The 19,853-nt window shown below is 37.9% G+C and overlaps 1 protein-coding gene across 1 annotated transcript in view; it reads right to left on the bottom strand.

The window, feature by feature from the left end:
- The window catches only part of TUBGCP3 (tubulin gamma complex component 3), a 94,900-nt gene that overhangs the window by 17,209 nt on the left and 57,838 nt on the right, over positions 1-19,853 (bottom strand). Inside the window, exons 14-19 of the mRNA XM_079778615.1 lie at positions 18,639-18,828; positions 16,213-16,348; positions 15,076-15,144; positions 10,892-11,027; positions 2,242-2,330; positions 1,981-2,112 (exon numbers count right to left, since the gene is read on the bottom strand). Coding sequence (XP_079634741.1) covers positions 1,981-2,112; positions 2,242-2,330; positions 10,892-11,027; positions 15,076-15,144; positions 16,213-16,348; positions 18,639-18,828 — 752 coding nt within the window. The remainder of the gene's footprint in view (positions 1-1,980; positions 2,113-2,241; positions 2,331-10,891; positions 11,028-15,075; positions 15,145-16,212; positions 16,349-18,638; positions 18,829-19,853) is intronic.

Here is a 19,853-nt window from a genome sequence, read left to right as displayed (position 1 = left end):
ACGCCCCTAACTGCCCACCCCCGCCAGCCTGCTCCCAACTGGCCCCAACTGGCCCCCCCGCCAGCATGCTTACCCCCAACTGCCCACCCCCGCCAGCCTAACCGTCTCTCCTCATCCCTGCCACCATGGCTTTGTCCAGAAGGTCTCCTGATCTAATTAGCATAGTACCCTTTTATTAGTATCCTATATAATAAAAGGGTAATATGCAAACCAATCGAACAGCAGAACGACCGCTATGACATGCACTGACCACCAGGGGGCAGACGCTCAATACAGGAGCTGCCCCCTGGGGTCATTGCACTCCTACAGGGGGAGCACCGCTCAGCCAGAAGCCCTGAGCTGGGCTCATGGCTGGCGAGTGCAGTGATGGTGGCAGGAGCCTCTTCCGCCTCCAAGGCAGTGCTAAGGATATCTGACTGACGGCTTAGGCCCACTGGACTAAGCCGTTAGTCGGACAGAGGGACCCCCCCCCACCACTAAGTGCATAAATTTTCATGCACTGGGCCTCTAGTAGATATGTATGTGCGCAAAGTTATACAGAAAACATACTGACATGGGCGCCAATGGTGCAAAAGGGTCAGGGGGAACCAAACATGAGAGCTCTTTCCTGGACTGACGACACCATGTGCCACAACTAAAGAGAAACAACTTTATCCTTGGCCATCTCAGATTTTTTTAAAAACCATTAGTAATAATTTGAGGAGGAAAAAGATAATTTCAATTGTCAGTGAGAAAAAATTGTGCGTTAAAATTTAACAACCACTTGCCCTAGCTGGTTTGGCTCAGTGGATAGAATGCTGGACTGTGGACTGAAGGGTCCCAGGTTCGATTCCGGTCAAGGGCACATGCTCAGGCTGTGGGCTCAATCCCAAGGAGGGGTCATGCAGGAGGCAGCCAGTTAATGATTCTCTCATCATTGATGTTTCTATCTCTCCTCCCCTCTCCTTTCCTCTCTGAAATCAATAAAAATATATATATTTTTAAATTTAACAACCACTGATTTATATAAAGCATTGAAACAAACTGGGACCTTGATTTGATAAAGGTCCTATCAGATGTCTTGGCAAACTTCACTGTCAATAGTGAATCGATAAAACATCTCTTTAATGTTGGCAATAAGACAAGGAGTCCCACTGGTGCTCCTAGCAACCTAAGCTAATGCCCTAAGGCAAGAAAGAACAGCAGGAGGCACACCCTGTGGAAAGGAACAAAACTTTTTTGTTGAATAAAATAAGACTTAAGAGGATCTAGAAAATAATGGGGAAAAATGGATAAAAGATCAAAGTAAAGAATGGCATTCTGCCTGGCCAGTGTGGCTCAATGGTTGAGCATCAACCCATGAACCAGAAGGTCACACTTCAATTCCCAGTAAGGGTACATGCCCAGGTTGCGGGCTCAAACCCTAGTGTAAGGCATGCAGGAGGCAGCCAATCAATGATTCTCTCTCATCATTGCTATTTCTCTCTCTCTCTCTCTCTCTCTCTCTCTCTCTCCCTCTCCCTTCCTATCTGAAATCAATAAAAATATTTTAAAACAAGAAAATGAGCATGGAGCCTGGAGGGCCCTGCGCTTTCTCACACCATTCTTCTGGACTTTCAGGCAGGTTACTGTTTGTTTTGTTTTCGCATGCATTACTGGGTTTACTTTGTTCAGATAGTAACCCTCCACACATCAAAGCCATCACTCATGATTAGTTTTTCTCTTTTGAACAACTACAAGAGGATATTATTACACCTAGGAAATGAATGGACATTATTACATTCTTTGCCATCTTCACATCCTCTTTAGAGCGCATTCTTGTTTCAGCACTATTGTTCCAATTGTATTTACAAACAGTGCACCATGAACATTTAACTATTAATAAGATTGTCTTAATCACTACTGTGGGCATCAGGCAACTTCTAAGATTCTCCATTAACTCAAGAAAAGGAGACTATGATCTTTTCTGTTTCTTGTTTCTAAACCACACATCAGCCTTACTCTAGAGTCAGTGTCCAGCAGACACCGGGAGATGATGGTATCCAAGAACACCTCATGGGCTGCAATGATGTGGTCCAAATCTTGGGCCTGCTGCACTTTGTTCCAAAGTTCATCCCAAGAACATTCAAGCACCTAGGAAATGATATGAAACTTAGGGTAAGATTGTGTTCTTCCTAGTATAGTATCTTCCATAAATAACACCATGCAAAGTCATAAGATATGACCTATTTAAACTAAAATCAACGAATGACTCAAATGTACCTCAAATGTAATGTAATACTGCATCTGATGAATGAAATGGACCATCTCAGATGCCAGAATGTGACAGTGATGCAGCACGCCAGAGAACTCTGCAAGAGTCAAGAGAACTGATATTAGACACCACAGGGAAAAGCACTGAAAATCAACCCATGCTCTCCCTCCTGTGTATCTACAATATATCTAAAAAAAAAATCACTAGCTTTAACTCCTCACCCATTAAAAAAGAAACAACCCTTTCATAATCAATTTCTGTGCCATTCAAGCTAAAAAAAGGATTTAGCTATCTATTCAAGTAGCACTATATTATTTTACAGAATATAAGTAGCTAATAAAGTATGACATAAAACAAAATAATTGTATTTGAAAATTGAATAAATAATTTTTATCTTATAATAATGCAATATCTTGAATAAATGCAGGCTCAATTTTATGGCTTCTTTACAATTAGTCTCCCTATTGTGCATGAAACATTTACTATTCCCTAGCTATTTGGAGACAAAAGTGACATTTCCTTAAGGACCCGAATGTGACCTTGTCACCTGAGAGAAACATGAACCTTGGAGGGAGCCGACTCTGCTTCTATTCTTTATGAGATTATAAAACCATCAAAAGGCTTGAAGGTCACCATGGAGCAGCCGTTCTCTGCTTGCACTTTTAATTTTTGCTCAAAAACTACCCAAGTATGATGGGACACTATTGTAAATGAGGATTCAATCAGAGATGGGGCCCTCAGAGGACGGACTACATAGAGATTTAAATAGGGTCAGACTTGACATATTCTTGTTACAACTCCAAATGCCTTTAATCAGCTACCTGGATAAATAATTTGTTGCTGTATGCAGTTATTTGAAAAATCATTCTTGTCCCTTCTTCAGACAGTAATGTGGAAGTAAAATATATAAATAGGTGTGAAAAAATAACAGTCACAATATATACTTTTACAAAATACTCCAGAATTAAGTGGCACTGGGGATTTTGCTGGCCTGGTCTAACATGTACTATTTGGCCAATGAAGAAACAGCACAGCAACCTCAGAAGATCATCACGTGCTCCAAATACACCTGATCTCTTCCAAACCATTAGGAATCCGTACTCTTTGAATATGGCAAATATTCTTCTAAAGAACAGAGTATAAGTTTCACATTTCATTTGTAAGCCTAGAATGAAGAATGTACTTTATTTTTCACTGAAACTATCAAGTGGGGCTAAGATTTCTAGTCTAATACTCATAGCCTATTTAACCAAAATTACTTTTCAATATAAAGAGCATAATAAAATGCTGTTTTAAGTGGTATTCATCCGTATTACGGTTTAAATAAGCTTCTCAGGGAAGTAACTACCATTTACTGCCATTTCAATGGTGACTACCATTTCTATTTTGGGTTTTAACCCTGAGCTGGGATGACAGACTGGATCTTCCCCCCTGGAGCCAGGCAGCCTTACCTGGAACACTGTCTGTTATATGTAAACATTCAACATGCGTGCAGGTGTGCATAACACATACTGGTCCGCAAGACCTTTCTAGGGTGATTTCTTTTTAGTGACACAAAGTTATATAAATCTAGGTATCATTTATGGAAGTTTTTTTTTTTTAATGCTCTTCACTTTATCACAGAATTCTGGTGGACTTTTTCAGAGGCAAACAAATTGAGTAATGTCTTCATAAATCAAACATAATGACACTCAGGTCTCACTGTGATAGCCAATGTCTCTGAATCTACCCTCTAGTGCACCCTAAATATTTCCTAAAATGCATTGCTTTGCACATATTCACTGTGAACACCGTCAACTTGTTTTCCAGCCTTCTGAATACTGTAGTTTATGCTTATCCGCCTTGACATTTTTCTCCCAGAGAAAATTTAACATCACCGACAAAGCTGTAATTTCTTCATATACTCTTGTAGATTTCTTATGAAAGTATTAACTAGACTACTCTCATTGCTAGCTCTGGGGACCCTTTATTTACTACAGAAGCATAAAATATTTTTTTCATGGCTACTTTTCACCATCTAGCTCCAAATGAATTTTCTATGCATAATAAAAGGAGCTCAATTCCAGGAATATTCAAGTTTTTATTGTTTCTTTTAGTCTGTATTTCTTGGGGTCTCCTCTGGAGTTTTTTCACTGGAGTCACACCGACAATCAAACCTGCAGTACTTAGATATTTAATGCATTGGTTTTTAGTAGCAGGTTGTACATTTTTGCTAACATTTTTCACATTTCATTTTTGAGCTCCTTTGCAAACCAGAAATATTTTTTTCTGGCATTAAGACAGTTTGATAAGTAGACATGTAGTGATTAACTCATTAATTCTGTTGATAATCTCTGATTTACTTGAGTGTACAATTTCTCCACTACTGATTAATCTTCTAGAATCTTTAAAGTCACCCACATTTGGAAATGAAAATGCAACTGAATGACCATAAAACAAAAATATTTACAAAAACAATCACCATGTAATGTTGGTGTCAACCTAAAATTCATGGCATCTGATCTCAGGTAATCCTCCATGATGTGGAGAAATCCATTATTTTCCCTTACTCTAAAGCAGCTGTTTAGCCCTCAGTATCCTGAACGCTTTGATCCACCTCCTTCTCTCCACTCCCCCTCCTAGTCATGTAGAAAAGCAGCCACCAGGTGGGAACCCCCCTCCCCCACCTCTGGCCATGGAGCCCACACACTCACTTCGGCAGCAGCACAGCTCCAAAGCTAACCCAGACCCACCTGTGCCCTAAATGCCCTCTTCCTTTCACTCTAGGATTCATCAACCTCTATTTCCTTCTTCCCATCAACACTTAAAACTGCCCTTTAAACAAACAAAACTCTTCAGCAACCAGTTTTTGTGTGCCAGTGTCTTTTTGTATTCCTACAGCATCTGGTCTTTCCATGTCAAACAACTTATCACAGTGTATTGTAAGCTCTTGTTTAAGTGTGCATCTTGCCCTAAGGGCAATAAACCTGTTGACCACAGGCACCTTGTGTTTGTCATATCCATCACTGGGTACCAAGGAGAGGGGCACAAAGTAGGCCCTTAATGTTACTTACTGAGTGAGGGACTTAGATCCTCAAAATTAAAGCAGATAGCCTGCATTCTTCTATTTAAATAGATGACTATTTAAATTCATATCCTTTCAAAAGGTTTCCATGACCAAGGCAAATTTAACAACAATGTTAAAATATGTGTTCTTTTCTTTTATAGTCTTAAAATACTACCAAATAATATGTTTTCTTTCTTGAAAAATCATCTTTTCTTGTGTCTAAAATGCATCTTGATGGCACTCTCTTAAAAGAAAACCTCTGAGAATGAGTAGACCTATGGCTGCTGCTCTCAGGATACTGCCTGTTGAAAAGAAATCTGATAAAATAGTCCACATAATAAAAATCTAAAATCCCTGTAGCACTACAATTCTTTCCCTTCCTCATGTGAGTAATCAATCAAACACTATATACGCTGTATTTCAAAATTTCTCACTGACTCTGAACCCTATTCATAAGATTAAATTCACAAAGTATAATTTGGTCCCTTAATTCCTAACAATTACAACTTAACAACTCATACCTGAAACACACCTTGAATCTCTTTGCCCAGCATCTTGAAAATACATTTAAAACAAAGTTAAACTATAAGTACTTGTGTTTTTATAGTTGACTCACAAAGAACTATATAATTCTAAGACTCCCAAAAACAAAGCAACATATGCACTGAGTCCAATAAATACAGTACATAAATACAATATATCTCCCACTAGGCTAACTTAACAGTAGACAGTTGTATATACAAAATCCAGAATGATCATTCTCTAGTTTATTTAAGAGGTATTGGATTCATTTGTAATTCTTTACTGCCCTCTAAAGGTTGTTGAAAGAACTTCAACTTTGATTTAAAAACAAAAATGGCTCTTCAAGGACTTGACCATGTGGTTTTGGCATCTTCAGTGAGAAGCACCTGCTCATGTGGAGATGCACCATAAACAGAGTTGAGTGTTGTTAAAAACTATAAATGTTTCTTGTTTTAAAATACCCTAATCATTTTCTTCACAATTTTATAATCACCTCCTTCAAAATATACTTATAACTGATACTACCATATTTTAAAAAGTGACTTCATCAAATTACCAATCTGATTTATTTCTCAAGGCTAAGGATTCAAAGGACTTGGTAAGACCCAGGATTCTCCACAGCTCTTGTGTTCACTATCTCTAATCCTGGTTAAGGTCCTCCTGCAGACATCATCAGTCCACTGTATCATCAGGCACGTTTCAACGACTGAACACAGGGTGCTCGCCCGAGGCAGCACTGGCCTAAGTACTTTACACAGATTTAATCCTTATAACCCAAATGAGGAAAGTGAGGCAGAAGATGAGAAAATCAGCCTGAGGTCACAGACTGAGATCACAGCCTGATGCTGGTGTTGTGGGGACTGAGCCGGACAATGCAGCCCAGCATCTGTGCTGACAAACCAAGCACTCAGCTTAATGTACAGCAGAGAGAACTTCTTATAAATGTATCATTAGTCAGGACTACTTGCTCATCCACACATACAAAAATAAATTTTTAAAGAGAAAAATGTCTGTTCATCTTTAAGCTATTTCACTAAGTCTGGAACACTGTCAAGTGTAAAATACGTCATTATTATATTAACTACCAAGAAAGGAAAATAGCTGTCAATTAAACTAACAAAATGCCATAACACTCCCATGGCAACACGTCACCTATAAGGGAGTTGACCATCTCTCTTGCCCCTACCATGTGCAATTTTATTTCTAACAAGGACCACAAAAAGAGATTATTTTAATACCACTCTTTTGGAAAAGGGATCCTCCATTTACTCCCTCCCGATATAGAAGATTGAGAAAGAATATAAACTCACTCACCTACATTCGTCTACTTCATTTTGTTGTTATTTGAAATACAAGTTTAGTTGCCATTAATAGAGATACTTTTTAGATTAACTGAATCTAGCCAAAAAGAAAATTCCATACCACTGGAAAAAAATCTTTAAACTATTTTAGTATCAACAATTTTTTTTTGTTCAGTTGAATGGCAAATATATAAAAACTAGAAGCCTAGTTCACGAATTTGTGCATGAGTACCTGCAGTCCAATGCCACCTGCAGCTCCTACCTGCCGCTCCTGCTCATCCCAGCCCCACTGCACCTGCCGTGGGCTCACGCCCAATCAGTCCCAATTGATTGGGAGAAGCTCACACTGCTGCTGCAGCATTCGCCAGCTATGAGCCCTGCATCTGGCACCTTCCCGAGGGGAGTGGCCTGCGGGATCAGGCTGAAACTGGCTCTCTGACATCCCCTGAGGGGTTCTGGATTGTGAAAGGGCGCAGGCCAGGCCGTGGGAACCCACCGATGCACGATCGGGCCAGGGAGGGACCAGGGGAGGACTTCAGGGCGTGTCCAGCCCTGTCTCACCCAGTCCTGATCGGGGCCGGCTGGGGAGGGACGTGGGAGGTTGGCCAGTCGGGGAGGTAGGGCTCCAGGGTGTGTCCAGCCCATCACGCTCAGTCCTGATCACCCGGACCCCAGCAGCAAGCTAACCTACCAGACAGAGCGTCTGTCTCCTGGTGGTCAGTGCACGTCATAGCGACTGGTCAACCAGGCGACTGTCTGCCCCACGGTGGTCAGTGCATGGCATAGTGAGCGGTTGAGCAGCCTTAGCATATCGTTAGCATATTACGCTTTGATTGGTTGAACAGTCACCGGACGACCGGACACTTAGCATATTAGGCTTTTATTATATAGAAGGATGGGTATAAACATCTGGGTAGACTATTATCAAAAACTCCTGTCCTAAGCACATCATTTTCAAGGTTAACTATTTACTCCAACCCATTTATGTTGATGAACATTATTAAAATGATTCCTAGGGTGATGATTACTGATACTGTACATATGATCAAACCACCTACACACACTGTGCATACGTGTAGAATTCCAAAAAATGTTTACAGAAGCACTTTACAGAATCTTTTTATATTTTTGCCTCAGATTTATGGTTGGCGGGACATTCCTAAATTTACTGCATTAACAAGCCTAACTACCTGGCTGATTTCCGTGCATTAACTTGCCTGGCCACTAACAACTTTAAGACACTTCCTTATAAACTAAAGGTAAGAACATTATACCCCAACAGAAACAAGGACAAAAAAACACACAATTTTCCTCAAGAAACACAAATGACAAGAGAAAGAGGAGAAGGGGAACGGGAAAGGGAGGGGAGGGGAGGAGAAAGAGAAGTATTTACACTGATCAATAATTTTAAAGGCATTTTAAAAATTAAAATGAACTTCCATTTTCACCTATCAAAGTGATAATTTGTTTGAATATAATAATCCAATGTTAGTCACAAAAATAGCTATGCAGACAACTTTCAAGCAAGGAGAGCTGTGCTTATGGGGAAGTAAATTCAATTGTTATAACTTTCCTGAATGTAAACAGACAATACGTACCAATAAAGTTAAAATAGAAACACTAAGTATTAGCAGATATAAAGTAAAACTAAAATTCATACTGTTAACCCTGCAATTCCATTTCCAATTTATTTATTCTAAAGAAATATTCAGAGGCTTATATAAATATACACTTACAAAAAAAAAAAGCTAATGGCATTATTTATATTAGTGGGGAAAAAGTTTAAATAAAAGGACTACACATTCAACCCAAAAGAAAATATTATACTATTAAAAACATTTTAGAAGTTGTTTTTTACTGATTTTTAGATAGGAGGAAGGGGAGTTGGGGTGGGGGTTGGGGGAGAGGGAGAGAAACATCACATACGAGAGAAACATGAATCTGTTGCCTTCCGTACACTCCCCGACTGGAGATAAAACCCACAACCCAGGTGTGTGCCCTAACCAGGAATTGAACCAGCAACCTTTTGGTGCACAGGACAATGCTCAAACAAACTGAGTCACCCTGGCCAGTCTAGAAGTTTTATTAAGGAAAAAGGATTAGTGAAAGAAGCTGAAACTAAACTCTATATAATAGTATCAAGTAAAATTAAAGTTATGAATTTTATAAAAGATAAAATATATTTTCCCATACATAGAAAATTGATCAAATGTATTAGTTATCTTTGAAAGAAAACAAAACTCATAGCTGATTACTCAATACAAGAGAAAAGCAAATTTATATAGATGTTGCTAAGCTGATATTCAAATCAGAAAAATGTATCAGAACCAGCTAATATTTAAAATTGTTATAGAGCTTAGATTTCCCAGGGCTAAACATAATACAAATGCTTATTTTGAAGGAGAAGAGTGATGCAATGACAAAGTATTTGCTTCATATGGGATTGATCTAAATCAGACAAGAAGAAAGATGCTGGCACAGAGAAGTGACAGCTAAGAACCGCTCTACTCAACAGTATTAAAAAGAAGGCAGAGAAGGAGCACTGCAGGTAAACTGAGTAACTGGCGTGTGCACACCCAGGGAATACGTGGGTAATCCTGTGACACATCACGAGAGAGGCTCCTGAGATGCAGAGCCAGGAGACAGTGCGAGGTTCTCTCCTCAACTGATTCCTCCTCTGCCTCCTTTCAAGAGGCACCCACGTGCCAGTCACTCCACATTTACTAGAAAGTGGCTGCTGAAGGCAATATTTACTGTGCACAACCATTACAGCATTTAAAAGAAAATGTTCCCCTCACTTCCTTCTCAGCTATTTCAGAGGATCCCTATGATTAATTTTCTATAAAATGAGTCCAGAGGAAGCTAGGCCAAGAGCATGAGTATCATGATCCACTGGAAAAGACCTGCTGGGAACAGAGAAAACACAGACACTCGGTAAAAACTGTCGATTCCATGTGTCAGCACATGGACAGGTGCCCTCTAGACCCCAGGCTTCTGGGGTGCCATTATCCTGGAGCTTTGGAGCTGCTCCAGGACCAGCCTTGACCTAGGAAGCAAGCAGAGGTCACATCTGCCTTCCTTCAAACAACTGCTTCTTTTTAAATAATTACTTTCACCAACTAAAAGATTAAGAATATAACAGTTTGGTTCTTCTTTAAAGACATACTTGTTGAAATATTTTTTTCAACGGCTTTGACCAAATTCAAATTCAATATAAAGATTTCAAAATTATTCATAATTGAAATCATTCAATATTTATAACATTAAAATCAACTTTGACTATCTGAGATGAGAATTTTTACTATAGCTTTTAACTGCAAAATAATATTATAAAATATGTCCATCTTCTGATTTATGAATCAAAACAAAACATTACACAAATAGACTTAATTAAAACACTAAGTGAGTGTTAAATGAGCCAGTAATTTATTAAACAACCTTCTTTCCTTAAAAGTAATTATTCTTAAATCAAAGTACACATATGAATACTACAGTGAAAAACAAATGGGATTCTAAAATAAATTTCATGGTCTAAAAATAATCTAACTTGACTCAATGTTGTTGTTTTTCTGATTTGCACTGAGGTCAAGATAAGCAAAATTACAAATGAACCTTATCACAAAAGCCCAATCCAAAAGCACAATAATAAATCACTTTTCAGTTCAATTACTTTTAAGACAACTTTCATTTTTGCTAAACTGCTGGACACAACACAGAGGGTGAAGTTGCTGGTATGCATGCACCAGGTGGGACACACAGTTCACCTGACTGCCTTCAGATGGGGGTTACCTGGCATATTTCTCAGGAGCTTCGCATTACACATATGCCCCTTCCGTATGTCAGTGAGGATATATTCCATTCGCTTAGCCCGCCAAAGGAAGTTAAACACTCTTAGATAGTGGCTCATGCATTCTCGAGTAAATACCTAAAAATAACAGCAGAAGACAGGCTGATAGTATTCTGTGACATAAGGATTCTCCCAGTACAGGTCTCAATAATTTTTTCTTTTTTAACAAAATAGCCAGAGCAGAGAACACATAATCAACTCTAACAGATGCTAAGTAGTATGTAAGCAACTAATATGGTACATTTTAAGAAAGTATCATTATATAACAACAACATTGATTATTTACATGCTAAGCAGCATGCCAAGTAAACTCACAATAATAGACAGTACATTATTTTATGCCAATTTTACAGATGGGGAAACAGAGACCTAAGCAAGGTCACATAGCTAGTAAATGGTCTAGTGAGATTTTTAAGCCTAGCCTAACCCTCGTCTAAAATGTGGAATCTTCATAGCAAGTCCAAATGCACAGCAGTGTTTTCTACACCCACCCACCTGAAGGATAGGTGAGGGTGGTGAATCTCATGGAAAGAGGACCAAGAAGAATCTTCTCATCTGAAAAGAGGCCTCCAGGTTATTTGAACACATGTACTTATTGCTTTTGAAGACAGTAGTTTCACAACCAGGGAGAATAAGCTCTGTGGGTAGGGATAGGGACAGGTCTGCTTTCTATGCTGACCTCCCTCCTATAGTGGCCAGATTTAGCAAATAAAAACACAGAACACCCTATTAATTTTGAATGTCAGATAAACCATAATTAATTTTCTAGTGTATGTATGTCTCATGCATAAAGGCAACAGGGTTTTCTGCAGATTTCAGTCAAACACTTTTCTGACACAAATATGTGTGCAGCACCGACATGGGGACATTTTCATCCCTTTCTAATACCTCCAGCACATTTAACATGACCTGATTTACAGAGAACCCATTTACATGTGTTACTGAAAGTGACTGGTCTGAGCAAGGCCTGACACTCAGTAGCAGGTCAAGGCTGGGCATTCAGGAGTGCACGCTCTGCTCCTAAAGTCTGCTTCTCAGTCTTGCGCCCAGCTTTGTATGTTCACGCCCTTAGGCGTTGACTCACATTACTGCCCTATGACCTAGAGCCCATCATTCTCTTCTGCCCAAATCCCACCTGTGCCTCAACTCAAGGACAAAGGCCATACCTTTTCCTGGTCTCACCATTTCCCCTCTTTAGACACCCAGAACATTTACTGCTTGACTCTTACAATTTTAGCACTTAATTGTAGAATGTTTTACCTTGTCTTATTTTGTATATTCTTGGCACTTTTCACCTGTTACAAGGACTATCTGTTCATTCTTCTGTATGCCTTTCTGTGCCAGTATTTGGTAGGTGCTCAATACTGATGATTACATGTCTAAATAGGAGTGATTAGGAGCTGCTTTTGAGAGATTCCAATACCAACTATGAATATTTTAGAGATTAGACATTTGGATGTGCTGCTTACACTATTAATATTCTTGCAATTATTTAAATGAAAGGTGACCAAATTAAACAATTTTACAAATAAATTAAAAGATTCCTTGCTATACAAAAAGTATCTTACAGGGCTCCCTTAAGTGCCAAACTCCCCGAGCACATTTAACATGACCTGATTTACAAAAATTCTGTTTAATAATAATTCATGTTCCACTGCATTTACACAGGGGAAAACATCCTTCACATTTTGGTTTTGCTAGGTATATATTCTTTCAGTTCATTACCTATTTGTAAAATAAAGTTCAGATAAAAGTAAACAAATACGCTTCTGATACTTTGTCTAACACCCTGGAGACCAATGACAGAAGTAACTGGATTTTATCCAGCCCATTATCAAAAAGATTAAAGATAATCTTTCTACATCCCTTTTCAGAGTTAATAAGAAGCTAAAATTATATGTTATATAAGATATAATTATATAGCTAATATAAGATATGTACCTATTATAACTAACTGTACAAAAATGACAATCTCAATTAATGAGAATAAAAAGGGGAAAGATAATATGGTAAATTAAATTTAACAGGGAAAAAGCAGAAAACCCATTCTCTCTCAAAATTTGACTCTAAAAGTATACTTTTAAATGCAATTGCAATCGTCCTCTCTTACCTTTCTTGTAATTTCTGCATACCACTGCATAAAATTTAATCTGATAGTTAAAAATTATTTCAATTTCTAATATTAGTCTGAATACCTGCAGTTGTACAATATGAGTATAAGTAAAGCTATTTAGCTGAAAATATACTAACCCAGGACATAAACTAACCCTAAGACTGGAACGGCAAAGACCAGACATTCCAGAGATCATTTCCCATAAGATGTCTCTGGAAGACCTTGCTAATCAATTATGAGACTCTTTTCTCCTTCCCAATTCAGCCCACTAGAGTTGGTACCTATTGGCCATAGATAGGAATATATCCTTAATTTGTTTCTTAAAATAAGTATTATTATATAAACTTCCTTTGACTCTACTAGAGTTTTCAAAACTCTAAAATTTTTTTAAATATTGCACGATTGATAGTATACACACGGTTTGCAACACATGAACTTTGATACTCACTAGTAAGAGCTGCAATATTATGAAATAACCATTTCAGTTTTATAGACCATTTTCAGTTTATCTATCACTCAAGGCACTTACATTTTGTGAAATAACTGATAACAACTGTTTTTACTATGGTATCTTTTATACTATGAAAAAATATGTAATGTATACAACATTAACAAATTAGATAATATGAAAATTTCTAATTTAAATAATTTGTTAAAATATCCTGTTTTGGATATTAAAATTATTTAAAACTGTTTAGGATATAAGTCAAAGGTGAAAACATTTTATTCCTATCCTTGGCCTGTTCCATGCCTCTCTAAAAAAATAAGTGTGTTTAAAATATGGAGTTTGAGATTTATGATCAAGGTATTTATCTTTTAAATATTTTAGTAACTTAGCTTATTGTTTACTCTGCTAAGACAAGTTTGAATTCTTAAAATATGAAAATTGACTTTCAAAATGACCAAATTAGCATTTGCTAGGTAAAGGTATCATTTTTAAAAATGTATGTGTTGATAAACTAGAAAAATTGTTGTATGAGGTTGATAACAAAAAAAATATAAAAACTAATTTGAATATGACCAAAAATTAAATTTGCGAGCAGTTACACATTTAAAATCTGGTAGATTTGATCTGGTAAAGTTTAAACATTAGTAACTTATTTGTAAAAAGAACTGCACCAGTAGCTACCATTCACAGTAGACACAACAGAGCCATTTGCCAGTGACAAATCTGTTAACTTGCAAGTAAAAAGAGGGAGGGTATGGCTTTGATGAAAGTATTTTAGCAGCATGTGTGGCTTATCCCTTGAGAGGCAGAACAGCCATGGAGTCAGAACTCTGCTAGAACCACTAAGGAGAAATTTTAGACCCAAAATATATTACTTCTAAACAGAATACTTTTCCTAATAATTAAAAAAAAATTAATGTCCTTTCTCAATATTTCAGATATAAAAATGGCTGAAATAAGTTCAAAGAGGTATCTCGGCCAAGGAGATTCCATGCCAGTCTGAATAAAGAAAGAATGAGCACTTAAGAAGGGGCATTTAAATTGCAGGCCCCAAAAAGGCAACTCTGCTGGTCAATCTTTCATGACCTGGTAACTGTTAAAAGAAACGGTACTTTGCTTTAAGCATGGTAAAAGCACTATGAACAGTGCTGCTATTTCCTCATCCGTTGAAATGAATACTAAATATCAAATTTTATCTAAGTAAAACTACAATTTCCCTAAAATACATTTTATAGTTCCTTTCGAGTTATCCTAAATTAGTTACTACAGTCTAAGAATAATGGAACAAAATTAATATCCATTTATTAAATACTTGCTGAAACCTGTGATGGAACAACTGATATTTTTAAGAATTCTTAAAATAACACACCATTTCAGCACTCATTAATGATTATTTAAAACACACACAATTTGGGCTTAAATATTCATTCACTTGAGTATATCGTAAATGTCAAGTGATCAGTTTAGTTAGAAGTTCTTACAGAAGAAAGCCAATTCTAAAACAGCAAAATGCTTAGCAATCTAAATAGCTGTGACAATTATAAAAATACTCAGAATGATCTTACAGTTGCAATCGGTCCATCAACATGGTAGTCCAGGCTGAAGACATCCCACCCAGTGTCACCTGGAGACACCTAAGAGCAAAAACAAACAACGGCAGGACTTACCACCACCAGTGTTAAGCTTAATGCCAAAGAACTAGTCAAATCCTCAAAGTAAAGGCAATAAAATAAAACCCAATTTTTAAAAACTGCTCAAGAGTTTTGAGTGTTAGCTGCATGACAGCGGAGAACTGCATTTCTTTGTCACCTCCTGGATCCTCAACATTTAGACAATGACAGGTGCACAGCAGGTGCTCTACAAATATTTTTGGAATGAATGGAATATTTTTAAATGAATATTAGAAAAGTATTTAAAATTCATCACCATTCCTTTATGACAAAACCTACTACATTATATGTTCCAAGTCCTTAAAAACCCAACAGGTTCTGCTAATGGTCCTTTATCATAGCTAAGCAAACAGTATCTGATGTTTATGATACTCATTTCCCTAAGAAACGTTATCTTCTATCAAACTAAAACTAAAAACATCTTTTTTTTTTTTAAGTATATATTTATTGATTTTAGAGAGGAAGAGAGAGGGAGAGAGACAGAAACATCCATGATGAGAATCATTGATCGGCTGCCTCCTGCATGTCCCCCACTGGTATTGAGCCCGCAACCTGGGCATGTGCCCTGACCAGGAATCGAACCATGACCTCCTGGTTCATAGGTTGATGCTCAACCACTGAGCCATGCCGGCGGAGCTAAAAACATCTATTTTTGATAAATATTATTATTATCATTCTACCTCATCTCTGTGCCTCCTATCAACATTACCATTAACAGTACCTCAATTTACTGGGCATCCATGATGGCCGCCAAGCACTGTGATAAGTGTTGCATGTTCTCTGCCCAAGAGCCCTTTGTAAGGTGAGAACTGAAACCTAGTGTGGTGTAGTCAGGCAGTGACTTGTCTAAGATGATGCCATAACAGACGACATAGCGGGGATTCAAACTCAGGTTGCCCAGTCTTTCAGTAATGGCTCTTCCCTACTAGACTAGCCGTGCCTTAAACAACATGAACAACATCAGGGGAAAGGTGCTGGTCGGGGAGAGCTCACTGCTTTGTGCAGATTGTACAGAACCTGGAGCGACAGTACCTCCAGCAGCCTCACGTCCAGTCTTTTGAGGATCTCAGGACTGTCAAACTGGGCATTGGTGGCTCTGACAGCAGTTTCAAGAATTCCAGTCAAATTGTGTTGATACAAAGTCGTAGCTGGACGGACAAGTTCTGGTCTTAACAGAGTTTTTAAAAGAAAAAGAAAATGTTACTTGAATTCTTAATGAACTGTGTAGAAACTTAAAATTATAAAAAGTTCAAGTTGTAAAAACTAAAGACAAATGGAACCAATATGACATGGTAACAAAACCTTCCCATAATTAACTGTAAATAGGATTTCACCAAGAATTTGAGGAAATAAAGTATTTCCTTAAAATTTCAAAAAAAAATTAATTTTTATTTAGCTTAAATGAAAAATATTTAAAAGTGCCATCCATGTTAACAAATAACGTTTTATAACTAGAGGCTGGCCAATAGTAGCATGAACTAGTATAATTTCCTACATGGGTCCAATGGAAGAAAGGGTCTTCATTAAATCAAAGCAATCAGATAGAGGTGGGTGTCATGATTCTAAAGGCTAAAAACTACTGCATTATCAGTAAACATTCCTGAAGGGTTACTAATATCTCAGTTTCCAAATATGAAACTGTGACTAAGAGCTGACCAAGTTAAGAACGCAGCCAATCATCCCCACATGTGCATATATCCACTGCAGGCCTTCACAGCACTAAAAGATCAGGCAGGACAGGTGAAAAGGGGCCTTAGCTTCACTCAAATAAATCTGAGGCAAGTGAGACACTGATGGCATTCCCCTTTAAAACTAGACTTAAAACATGCCGTTGAGAAGAAATAAATTTTTCATTTAATACCAAAAATTAGATGCTCTAAATCAAGGGTGGGGAATCTTTTTTCTGCCAACGGCCATTTGGATATTCATAACATCATTCGTGGGCCACACAAAATTATCAACTTAAAAATTAGCCTGCTATATTTGGTCAAGCATTTAATTAACTCTTCCCTAACGCCTTGGCAGGGCCAGACCAAATGATTTTGCAGGCCTTATACATACCTCGAGCCAGATGTTCCCCACCCGTTCTAAATATTAAAACCTACCATAGTTTTAACATGTTAGTCAGCTAAATGATCTGATCTGTATTACTGCCATCCTCTAAATGTTGCTTTAACTTTAAACTGTAAGAAACCCCTTGCTAATCTCTACCTCTTTGTCAACCTGAACATCTACACCTATGGGTCTGCTCATCACACATCCTCACACGTACTCCCATTTTAGCCTTCTGGCATTTAAAGAACATTTCCCCTTAAAAACTCATCACCCTCACCCTTCCAACAGGCAGTGGCCTCGTGACCAGTATTTAACTAACTAGCAACCCCTTCTCTACTTACAGTGCAGACATGCTATTTGAGTAAGTTTAATCACAGAGTTTATGTTTAGCAGGTAATAATCAACTCTTTCGTGAGCTAATCAATCAAATAACATTACCCATGAGCATGAGGTCAGTTATTGTCATATATGCCCCCAAATCTAGATTATTTTTCATAACTAGCCTGATTTCTATTAAGAGGTGGGGCTACAGGAGCTTATGGGACTGAAATAAGGGTTCTCACATAGCAACATCACCCTCAGCTGGGCTCTTGTTAGAAATGCACATTCTTGGGCTCTTCCCCAGATCTACAGAACCAGACTCTATAAGTGGGTCCAGCGATCCATTTCAACAAGCCCCTTTAGGGACTCCGAAACAACTGCTTGATTAGCACAGATATGATTGAAAAGTAACATACTTTTTTTTAAGTGTCCTAAAGGGAACACCAAAAAAATAATAATAATAATTTCCATTCTTATATGCCTGGGAAAATCACTAGTCCCGTGCTGTGGCCCACATGCGCATGCTCACTCTCACCATGCTGCCTGGGAGCACCAGCTTGCATCCAGAGGGTCTAATTGTCTACTCTAGAGCCAGGAGCATGATGGGCTCTGGTACAGAGCTGTCTGCATCTCGATGAACGGAGGGGAAGGGCACATTTAATTAATGTAACAAAACAAAAAGAGTAGTAATAGTTGTTTTTCTGCGTTATTTTTAGAACAAGAAACAATTTAAACTAAAAAGTTCAGTCTTAAAATGCATTTTCTTTTAACGACTACCTTCAAAGTTAAGCTAAGCAAATTGTGACTATGGTGTGTGCTCCTCGTACACTAGACTGCCAGGGCCACAGTGTTTGTGAAGTGCACAGGCTTCTCCGGAGAACAAAGCACAGAACAAACAAAAATAAAGACACTTTAACACAACAATGTGACAATTTTCTTTTCCCGGTTTTATCTTACCATATGTTGTATAGAAATTCAACAAATTTCCCTCTAATGTCATTTATTCTTTAAACAAAAATTGTAAGACTCTTATCATGTCGAGATCTACTGTATATTTATAAAAATCAAAATGGTTTTCATACTTGAGCAAATCCATTAAGTGCCTTATGAAGTCTCCCTGACCGAGAAGCAAGTACCGCCTCATGGCCTGCATGTGGTCCAGCAAGCTATACTTTTTATTGAGAACATCCAATAGGTATTTGCTGGTCTCAAAATAAGCCGCGTCGATTTTCCCCTGAAATGCATTTTCCAAATCTGTGAATAAGTCTGCAGCTGTAAAGAACAAAAGGAAAAAGTACACATACATACGTAATTTGTATTTTAACAAAAGAAAAACTGAAGGCACACACACACAAAAGTCATTGCCAATGCCTGCAAATGGCATTGGTGGCAGCCCAAACAGGTCATGTGTATGGTCAGGGAGGCAAACTAGAGTCCCGAGCCCAAGAAACTGAAAATACTGATGTCTGGCTAGATTTACAGCAGACATCTGCACTGTGACCTACGGGAGGACCCCTAACAGCACCGTTCATCACAGATTTTTTTAAAAGTTCAAATTACCTTCTACAATGTAACTAACTCAAAAATCTCACTTTGTTGAAAAGTGCAAAGAGAATAGGGCGGGTCAAAGTTGAATCACCTACACATGCCTTGACATTTCAAAACTAGTTTGAAGAATAAACAAAATGACACATGTAATGAGCTTTGTGGATTGTGAAACTCATGTAAAGGTTAGGTGCTGTTGTCATGCAGCCATATCAGAGGATCAGAGAGTAAACTCTAAGGAAAGATCTGAAGACTTTCCAGGGACATGTAATAAGAGAAGATTGTCACCAACAAAGAAGCCTAACTGTAAGCAGTAATGTAAAAAAGAACAAAACAAACAAAACACCCATCATTTCCACAGTTTTAAATTGAAAAGAAATCACAGGTAAAGATTAACAATGCTTTTTAATGCTAACTTATATCACAAAACCACTTATATCTAAATACTTACTTTTATATAAAAACCATAATAACACTTGAGCTAGCAAGTAATCCCAATGTCAAGAAACAATCTAAGATTCAAAAAAGGTAGAACACTACTTTTCAAAGTTAAACAAGAAGAGGCAAGGTCTGCAGAGTCTAGGTTAAGTCTTCCCCACTACCTGTTATCAATTTGAAAATATCAGAAGACTTTAGAATTGTTTTTATTTGTTCTTCAAAATAATAGACCCGTTAAGAAGAACCTATATTAGGAAGCATGGAACAGAGTGTAAAACTTCGGAGGGAAGGCGGGGGAGGGTGGGTGGGAGGCA

This window comes from Cnephaeus nilssonii (assembly GCF_951640355.1).
Source record: "Cnephaeus nilssonii genome assembly, chromosome: 8".
NCBI classification, from domain to species: Eukaryota; Metazoa; Chordata; class Mammalia; order Chiroptera; family Vespertilionidae; genus Cnephaeus; species Cnephaeus nilssonii.
The sequence above is the reverse complement of the archived record's forward strand: the minus strand, read 5'-3'. Positions and strand labels throughout refer to the sequence as shown.